Here is a 10,374-nt window from a genome sequence, read left to right as displayed (position 1 = left end):
TGACCATCTTAACAGCAGAGTCCTTGATGTGGTATGGAGTGTGCATGGCAAGGCTACCCCTGAAGTCAACCATTGTTTTTCAACATTCAGAGACAAGTTTATCCATCTTGATACAAACCCACCAGCTGTCTAACCTGTCTGTATGCAGACTCATTGTCACACCACTGTTGTGTCCTCTGCAATCTTGATATGGTTTGAACTGTGCTTGGCAGCAGTCATGTGTTAGCAGGGTGAACAGTAGTGGGCTGAGCACAACCCTGGGGTGCACTGGTGCCCAGTCTGAGGACCCTGGAGGCATTGCCCATGCTGACAGATTGGGGCCCGTTGGTGAGAAAATCCAGGATCCATTTACAAAGGGAGACAGACATTCATGCTCAGCAGGCTCAGCTTCCCTACCAGTCTGAGGGGATGGTCACAATAGCCCCAGTAGAAGGTGGTAGTGGGGGTGTTAGGCTGGCCTTTTTCAGCCCCTGCAAGAAGTGAAGTTGCTGCTGGGGTTTTTTTGGTGATTGTTGTGGTGTTAAGGGCCCAGGTGAGGTCATCTGCCATGTACATCCCCAGGAACTTCATGCTGCTGACTGTCTTAATAGCAGAGCCGATGATGTGGAGTGTGGCTAGCAAGGCTTCATGCCCAGTAGGCTCAGATTCCCTACCAGTCTCCGTGGAATGACTGTTTTGAATTCCAAGCTAGTCTTTGAACAGCATGACAACTTTCTTTTGTCCGGATGGGAACGTGCGAGCTGGAAGGAAGTTGAGATGGCATCATCTGAGGTTTGGTTAGACCAGTATGCTAATGTAGATCTGCTACACAGTTAGCATTTGCAGTAGTGCTAAGAGGGAAACAGCCACAATGATTATCACCTTCCTCACCTGTCCAGTGTGTTCTGGGTTGGGTCCCTTTCCTAGAGTTTCTTGACTGCCATAATGATCAGAGGTGAATTCTCTAGGGACATAGAAAGGTCTGCATCTGACTGCTAGGACCTCTGCAAGCACAAAAAGACCCCACAGCACCATCGTCTGCTTGGAATGCAGCTAGCTGGCAAAGTTAACAATGCCTTCATGCAGCCACATTTCAGCAAAGATGAGAACAGCACCTCTTCATTTTGGGAGGTCAAAAGCAGTTTTATGCAGCCCATTTTATCATCTATGAAGCAGACATTAGTGAGGAAAACTGATGGAAAAGCCAAGAGGCCAGGGTTAGCTTTAAGCCTGACATGAGTGCTGGCTCACTTGTCATGCTTTGACTAAAGGACAAACCCACAACTACTGCTGGATGTAATTACTAGTAATCTGAGCCACCTGCCAGAAACACCTAACCAAAACTGGTGTACTGGATGAGCTTTGTGCTGCAGTTAGTAACTCTGCATGTTAAAGTATGAAAAATTAATGCATGAGCACAGTAACTCTTGAGCCATTACTGATATTAAAACAAAGGCCTCCTAGTGGAGGTCATTTTAAGTCAAACTTTGCTAGTGGACCCTTGTCACTGCAGCAGCTCTGAGAGATGGAGCAGCATTCCTTCTTGAAAACACTGACATTTTTATCCTTTTTGCAAAGGATACCCCATCTGTCCTTCCACATTCCTCTCCTCCACACCATACCTACCTATCACCTCTGTTCCCTTCACCAACATGCCCACTGAAAGCCACTCCAATCACCACTCTACCTTGAGTAGACACTCCATCCAAATCACTCCAGAAATTCTCTTCCATCTTACACTCAACTTGTGGGGCATATACACTGACCACATTCATCACCACACCTTCAATTTCCAGCTTCATACTTGGCACTAGCCAACACACTTGACAGTCTTTCAGGATAACTCCTACTCCATTTCTCCTATCCACACCATGGTAGAACAGTTTGAACCCACCTCTGATGCACCTGGCCTTGCTCCCCTTCCACCTGGTCTTATACATACAGTGTAACCACTTTTCTTCTCACCAACACATCTCCCAGCTCTCTCCCTTTGCCAGTCAGTCTTCTACCTCACCTCCACACCCCTACGCTTCCTGCTGCCATCTTTGGACAGGCCTTCCCCCTCTCTTTTGTACTGCCTAGTTTCTACCAGCACCCTGCTGGCCCACAGTACGGGTGGTTGTTGGTAACCCAGGCCAAACCCATTGGTTTGGAAACCCAATTTGTGACCCAGCATAGGTTTTACACTAGATGCCCTTCCTGATGCAACCTCCTAACTACCCAGGCTTGAGACTAACACCAACCATGCACTGGCTTCTACAAGCCTAGTGGCTGGGTTGTGTTTCAAACTAACCTAGAGATAATCGCATAAACTGGTTTCTCCACATCTGTGACATTACTTAAATAACTTTAAGAAAAGAAAAATGCCATCCTAGTAATCCAGCCACAAGTTTCACATAGTGAGTTGATAAATGCTGCACATGATACAACTGAAAGGCCATCCTGTGCACCACAAGATTGTCTTGTCAGAATTAAAGTTACTCAACAGCCAGTGAATGAGAAATAAGCCTTACAATCAATAGAGCATCACCTTGGGCTTTGCTGAAAGATAAGCCTGAGTCTTCAGCATGCAGATGAAACCACTACCATGGCTGCAACCAATTTACTCAGCAGTGGGACTTATATAAAAAAAAAAAGCCAGCTCCAGGAAACACCTAGTCAAGAGCCTTTTTTATTCTAATAAAGCCATTCCAGAGGTGTCCAACCTTCACCATTATAGTTGCAGTCCAACTGACCAGGAACCATACCTACTTTCACCAGTCAATTGAGACTTAAAGGAAGGCTTCTGCCTAGTTGGAATGACCTGCACCCACACTGGCCCTTCCAGGAGAAGATTGGACACTCCAGTACCTAGTATGTTGAATGAGGCACAGCATCAAAAGCCGCACAGAGTTAAAGAAACATGTAATTTACCAGTGCATAATCTGTTGCACCAAGTGTATTCAAGGATAGATGAACACCACCCATTTACAAATCCATAGCCAACATGGACAATGTCAAGATAAACAAGTCAAACCACAGTATGGCGTCTTTATTTTCAAAGATTCAAACTTGCATAAAGATCACTCCTCCACTAGACACTATTCCTGATGCACCAGGAGACCTCCCTCCTGCTGCAGCATCTCTTCCTAAGAGAGAGAAAGAAAGTCTATAAGCCAGTCGGGGGGGGGGAGCAAGTAGTGTTAAGGGGTCTACCTACTTCTCTTGGTGCACATTGGTTCACAAGAGTCTTGTGCAGTTGGGAGACAGACAACTGTACTGCAGTGGATGTAGAGCTGGGGGGGGGAGGGGGGAAGCTAGGCAATAGAACCAATTTCCAAAAAAAAAAAAAAAAGTAGTGTAATTTTATACATTTTTTTACCATCTCATGCAGTGGAGCCACAGAGGTCTGATCCACAAACGTAAACATCTTCAGGACAAAGCGTCTGTAATGAGAAGGGTATGCAAGTCCAGACATCCCAGTCACTGGTATCAGCTTGGACAGATAGCGGTCATCCTTGTATGGACACCTACAGAATACACAAGGTTATCATTTCTGTGAAGTAGAGGAACAGAACTATGCAAGTGAGACATGTAAACATACTGTACCCATTCACCAAAAGGTCCCATTGGGGAAGGCTATATGGGTTAGGGGAAGTAGTTGCCCAGCAGTCACCCAAAACCAGGACAATATTTGGGTCAGTTCTCCCAGTGATATGCACCTCAACATACACAGGCTCCCTCAGAACCTTTATCACAGGGTAGTCAGGAACACTGTAGTATGAGGTATAGGCTACTTGTTCTGTTGGGAGACAGGAATCAGTTCTTGACACCCTTGACAAATTCAGACTGCCTGCTAATATCCAGAAGTTGCTTACCTTCTACACAACCCTTTGTGACACATGAACCTTTTCCTAATCTTAGTTCTACTTGGAGTGGTCCAGGAGCAACAACAGGCACAAGATGATTGACTGAAGGTTCAATAGCCAGAGCCCCAAAGCCAACACCTGAATATTTACACTGGAAGTAAAGCCTACAAAGGAACACAGTAGATCTGTAAAAACCTTAAAGAATCCATTGCCATGAGTTTTAGTTAGCTTACTCATAGTGAGTGTCTCTTGTAATTGAGCCATGGGGTCCAACTCCAACATCATAGGTAGAGAACATCCTGTTTTCATAGACCATATAACCAGCTTGTACCTGGACAGAGTGGAGTGTATGCTTTCTAAACATGGCAAGCAAAATTAAGGCCACTTTTTTTTTGGGGGGGGAGGGATTTACAAACTTTCATGGTAGTCCCACAAGCAGTTACAGGGAACTGGTATATAGGCTATGCACTACCACCCCCGGGGGCATCTCTATGTGGTGCTCTATGAGGTTAGTGCGACTGGGCAGGGGCGAGAACACATCCGAAAACTCGGTCTGCAACTGGGCGACCTCCGTGAGTTGGGTCGTGGAGAGGTGGTCTCCACAGGGGACCGGAGAGGTACGGGATGCCAATGCCCCTTTTTGAACCTCCGGCCCCAGCTCCGCCTTCTCCGGAACCACTGACACCAACGCCACGGGGACCTCCTCGTTCCAGAGTTTAAGCAGATTGAGGTGGTAAATTTGAAGCGCCCCACCCCTGTCCGTTTGCCTCACCTCGTAGTCGACGTCCCCGACTCGCCGTGTGACCTCAAAGGGACCTTGCCACTTGGCGATCAATTTGGAGCTTGAAGTGGGCAACAGCATGAGTACTTTATCTCCCTGGGTGAACTCCCTAAGGCACGTACCCTTGTTGTACAGGCGGGCTTGCCGTTCCTGGGCCTGCCGCAAATTCTCCTGAGTTAGGTGGGTGAGTGTGTGGAGTTTTGCGCGCAGGTCCATAACGTATTGAATTTCGTTCTTGCTTTGTGAAGGTCCCTCCTCCCAATTTTCCCGCAGCACGTCTAGGATGCCGCGCGGCTTACGCCCATATAATAATTCGAACGGGGAGAACCCCATGGAGGCTTGGGGAACCTCTCACACTGAGAACAACAAGGGTTCGAGCCACTTATCCCAATTACGTGCGTCCTCACTTACGAATTTTTTAATGATATTTTTGAGGGTGCGATTGAACCGTTTCACTAAACCGTCCGTTTGTGGGTGATACACACTGGTGCGGATCGGCTTAATCCCCAATAACCCATACAGTTCGCGCAGTGTCCGTGACATAAATGTAGTGCCTTGATCAGTCAGAATCTCTTTCGGGATTCCGACTCAGGAGATAACGCGGAAGAGTGCCTCTGCAATACTGCATGCCGAGATATTGCGCAGAGGCACTGCTTCTGGGTATTGCGTTGCATAGTCCACCAGAACTAATATAAAGCGGTACCCTTGTGCTGACCGATCTAATGGCCCGACGAGATCCATCCCAATTTTCTCAAACGGGGTCTCGATCAATGGAAGAGGGCGCAAAGGCGCTTTTGGAATGGCCGCTGGATTTACTAACTGGCATTCGCGGCATGCCATACACAACCTACGAACATCGCCGCGAATCCCCGGCCAATAGAATCGGGCCATTATTCGGGCTAGTGTCTTATCCTGCCCTAAGTGTCCAGCCATGGGATTAAAGTGAGCCGCCTGGAATACCAATTCCTGGCGGCTCTTCGGAATCAAAAGCTGCGTGACTCGCTCTTTAGTTTGAGTGTCCTGTGTTACTCGGTATAACCTATCCTTCATAATTGCGAAGTAGGGGAAGGACGGGGTGGCGTTTGGCTGGAGCGTTTGACCATCGATTACTCTCACTTGGTCAAACGCATGTCGCAGAGTCTCATCTCACGATTGTTCTAATGGGAAATCCGCGAGGGATTCCCCAATAGAGAGAGGAGGAGCCGGCGGCTCCTCACTCTGACACGGAGATGACGTAGATGGTTCTGTGACAGCTGCTCCTGCCAAAGCGACACCGGGACCTCCCCCTGTTAAATGGCAGGACCCACTCTTTACTAAGCGTGTCATTAAACCCCGAAATCCCGGCCAATCAGTCCCCAAAATTAAAGAGTGGGTAAGGCGAGGATTAACCGCCACCTTCACTATAAATTTTTCCCCTCTGAAAAAAAATGTGGACCGACACCAAAGGGTAGCTGTGAACATCCCTGTGCACACACAACACCTTCACCCCCTGTGCTCCCCCCAATGCCTCATTTTGCACCAGGCTTTGGTGAATTGAGGTCTGGTTACAACCAGAATCCACCAACGCCTGATATGTATCCCCTTGGATACTCACCGGTATGCGATACGCTCCGGCCCGATCGAGGGCGGCCTCTGGCGCGTCGGGGATCCGAACCACCGTGCCCACTTCCATCGCCGTGCACTGCTGCTGGAGGTGGCCCGGCTCCCCGCAGCACCAGCAAACCGGCCCGGGCTTTCCCTCTGCACCGGTGATCTGGGGCTCACTCACCTGAGGTGGGGGAGAGACAGACACAGAAGGGAGAAACGGGAGGGCACCGCGGGTGCGGCAGGCCGGCTGGGGTGGTGCCAGCCCCCGCCTCCGCGGTGGGGGAATGGGGCGAGGACAGGACACAGGAGGATGGGGAGAGAGAGAAAGAGAGAAGATGCCATCTGCTGTCCTGCCGCCGGGACAGCCGCCAAATGGTCCTCCGCCAGCTCGACTGCCTGATCCAGCGACGCCGGGTGGTGGCACTGGACCCACTCCGCAGTTCCTGCTGGCAAGCGAGCGATGAACTGTTCCAGCACCACCTGGTCAATGATTCCCTCGGCGTCACGGTTGTTGGCCCTCAACCACCGCCAGCAGGCGTCCCGGAGCTGCTGGCCAAACGCGAACGGCCGGCCGACTTCCTCCAAGCGCAACACGCGGAAGCGCTGGCGCTGCTGATCTGGGGTGCGCCCCACACACTGGAGGACGGCCCGGCGGAGGCCCGCGTAGGCCAGCCGGTGGTCAGCGGGGAGCTGTATTGCGGCCAGCTGTGCCTCTCCCGTTAGCAGGGGGAGGAGGCGCGCCACGCGCTGCTCCATCGGCCACCCCGAGGCTTCGGCGACTTGCTCGAAGAGCGTGATGAATGCCTTGGGGTCGTCCTGCGGGCCCATCTTGGTGACGGTGAGGGGAGACGGGCCCACGGTAGGAGCGCTGGTGGACCCCGCCGACACGAGGAGGTGCCAGAACGCCTCCCGATCTTCTTGTTGGGCCAGCACCAGGGCCTCGAAGCGTCGCTCTTGCTCCTTCCGGAGGGTGAGGAGCGCCTGGTGCTGGCTTTGCTGGGCCGTGGCGAGGGCGTGGACCAAGTCGGCGAACGGGGAGGACTCCATGGGGCTGCTCAGCTGGTGCTCCACTTTCCCGGGTTTCGGCACCACTGTAGCAGTTCGTATGGGTGGGTGGAGCACAGAAGGACGGCAGGCCAGAACTGAGTTCACAAAACTCTTTTATTTTCACTTTTCAGTTCAAATTTTACTCTCTCAGCCACACACGCACACACACACACACTCAAGTCGTCTGGTTGGGGAGAGAGCTCCCTCTGCTCTCGCTCTCTCTCCTTAAATAGGGCGCGGTCACTGGGAAGACACACACAAACAGGTTAATTCATGTCAGGTGTATTGATTCTGCCACTTACCTTCCCTGACTCCGCCCTCCTATCACAGACTGGCGCTTGACCATGCCCCCGCTGCCACAATCAACAAACATAATGTGGTCAGGTGAATCAGTATTCCAGGCCTCCTCCCTCCCCTCTATTTAAGAAATGGATGCCATGTGTTCTGGACCAAAGATGAAAAGGACCATACAAAGAGTTACCAGCAACAATTCCAAAATCCAGAGTCTGTTATGGTATGGGATTGTATCAGTGCCCTTGGCAAATGGTAACTTACACTTCTGCTTCATCACTCAGTGTCTTCAGTCCCTAAACATCTTTTAAGTCTTGTGAGGAGGAGTGGCAACATTATCGTGGTAAACGCTCTACTGTCTCAACTTTTTTGTAATATGTTGCAGAACTCAAAATTGAAAAAAAAAAGTTTATTTAGAAAAATAAATAAAAGTCATGAAGTAAAACATCAAATAATGCTGCTGTGGTGGTTTGAATGCAATGCAGGTTAAAGGTCATTTCCAAATCATAGTTTTCTGTTTTGATGTTTAAAGGTAAAATAAAATTTAAGATAAAAAAATAAAGTTCCTTATGTCTTTAAACAGATCAACACAAATAAACAGGATTTGATGTGTAATTTAGAGTCGAAGCCCACAGCTGTAATACACCGCGTGTCCACTAGAGGCACTGCACAATTGCCTTTCCACTGTCCACAGACTTTCGGATGGCGCGCGCACCATGAATAATCCTTTCCATTTGCACAGTGGCGCCATCTAGTGGCAGGACATCCTTATAAATTAATTGCGAAACATCGAAAGAGAAAGTCGAAGGCGACTGAAGGGGCGTTTTTTTTGAGGCAGTGACTGGGAGATGCTGGATAGCCTACTGTTGAAGGTGTTCGGAAAACGCGATGAAGGCTTCCGGGAATGTGAAAGAGCCGCCAAATTCATTGCAACTGGCGTTTGGTGGACTGGGGTGCGATCAGGGATCGAAAGGAGTTCTAGATGAGTGTGAAACTAATGATTTGGAGGAGTTTTCAGAAGAAAATGATAGTGAGAGTACTATAAGTGAAGGTGAAGATTAAGTCAGGCAAATGGAATTTGGTTCAAAGAGCATCAAAGAAAAGAAAGATGAAAGCTCAACAAGATGAAGCAAAAAGATCGAGGACTGATGTTAAAGTTGTGATCCGATTTCAAACCCCTTGTATACTAAACCCATTGAAAGTCAGTGAAGCCATTTATAGGCAAGTAGGTGAAGTTCGCTCTGTCAAAACGTTAAAAGATGATAACCTGTTCGTTGTTTGTCAAGATAGAGATCAGAGAATGGGATTAATGAAGCTTAAAACTTTACTGGGGAAAAACGTTAAAGCCCAAGACTGGGAAGAAAGAGGTAAAGTAATGGCGGTGATATCAGGTGTATCGACTGACTTGTTAGAGGACAATATTAAAAGCAATGTAAAAGGAGTTAAAATCAACAAAGTCAAGCGTTTGCCAGTACTTAGGAATGGAACTAAAGGACCAAGTTTGTCTGTCTTTTTAGTGCTGGATGAGGTTAAGATGCCTGAGCGGATCATGATTGGATATGGAAGTTATATGACGAGGCCTTACTTCCCCCCCCCCACCAATTAGATGCTTTAAATGTCAGCGATATGGACACATTTCTTCTGTGTGTAAGTCAGAACCTAGGTGTGCTCAGTGTGGAGGCGAACATGAATATGGTAAATGTGAGGAAGGAACAAAAATCAAGTGCTGTAACTGTGGAGGTGAACACAGTGCGGCCTATAAAGGGTGCGAGATGCATAAAAGAGCAATTCAAGTGCAAAATGTTAAAGGGCACATCTTGGGTATATTTAGGAGCAAGGTCAATGTAATTCTCTTATTTTATATTAAACTTTGATCAAATATCTGTCACATTTTGCATTTTGTGCAATTTTTTTATCTTGCACAATACCAGAAAAATTCAGTTGAAATCAAGCCATTTGAGGCGAATTGGTCCGCCTCTGAAAAAACTTGCCATTTGGATTTCCTGGCAAACATTGATTTTCATGACGTCGCGTGCGGGACGCCTCCTTCTGAATCCTACGTCAGCGCTGGTTTGTTTATGAGAAAACGACCTAGTGGTTTTCTGCAAATTTCTTCAACGTTATCACATAATTATTAAAATGGTTAACAGATGTATCATACTGTAGGAGGGTGTAGCAACACCAATCTTGATGGGATTAGTACTCACTGTTTTCCAAAAGATCGGACAATGAGAGAGAAATGGGAGCACTTTGTGCAAGGCACCCGGAAAAACTGGCAACATGCAACAGACTGCATATGGAAAGTGTGTCTATTATCGCCCATGTATCGGTACTTTCGAAGTCCGATAATTCACAATTAAATCCACCAACTACACATTATTGGGTTAGAATGTGATAAAATATTGCTTGAACAATCTTACCATTCATTACTGTTGGCCCTGGGTTCTCCTGTATCCATTTCTTGAGATTCTTCTTCGTCTTCCTGACTTGGGGCTGTTTGCCGATCACGCCAAGGAGGCTCAAACCGGTAGGGCCACGGCCCTTCCACCGCCGTATTATTTACATCCCCGGTGTTGTCTCCATCGTCTTCACTACTTGAATCATCATCAAATCCAAACAGATGAAGCCCCAATTCTGACATCTCATTATATTCTTCATCCAAAGGTGAAGTAACATTGAGCTCAGGCGACAATTCCATATTTCAATGCAAAACTGCTAGCTGCTAAACTTGGTCTACACAGACTGTGCACTGAATCCATGCAGGGTCTCTCAGCCTGCTGGCGGATCTGCACGTGACATTACGAATCTGGATCAGTCTGGCTCCAGACTCCCTTGGGATTT

The 10,374-nt window shown here is 48.2% G+C and overlaps 1 protein-coding gene across 1 annotated transcript; it reads right to left on the bottom strand.

Moving 5' to 3' along the window:
* Nucleotides 1-3,024: 3,024 nt before the first annotated feature.
* Nucleotides 3,025-8,284, bottom strand: LOC132892197 (zona pellucida sperm-binding protein 4-like). The gene is made up of 8 exons (XM_060930589.1): nucleotides 8,249-8,284; nucleotides 4,244-4,288; nucleotides 4,061-4,158; nucleotides 3,837-3,991; nucleotides 3,568-3,760; nucleotides 3,341-3,488; nucleotides 3,179-3,254; nucleotides 3,025-3,107 (listed from the first exon to the last, which is right to left on the bottom strand). Exons 1-8 carry the CDS (start codon nucleotides 8,282-8,284, stop codon nucleotides 3,025-3,027), a joined length of 834 nt encoding a protein of 277 aa, XP_060786572.1.
* Nucleotides 8,285-10,374: the final 2,090 nt, after the last annotated feature.

The sequence above is a fragment of the Neoarius graeffei genome, chromosome 9 (genome assembly GCF_027579695.1).
Source record: "Neoarius graeffei isolate fNeoGra1 chromosome 9, fNeoGra1.pri, whole genome shotgun sequence".
Taxonomy (NCBI): Eukaryota; Metazoa; Chordata; class Actinopteri; order Siluriformes; family Ariidae; genus Neoarius; species Neoarius graeffei.
Note: the sequence above shows the minus strand (reverse complement) of the source record. Positions and strands in the feature narration are given on the sequence as shown.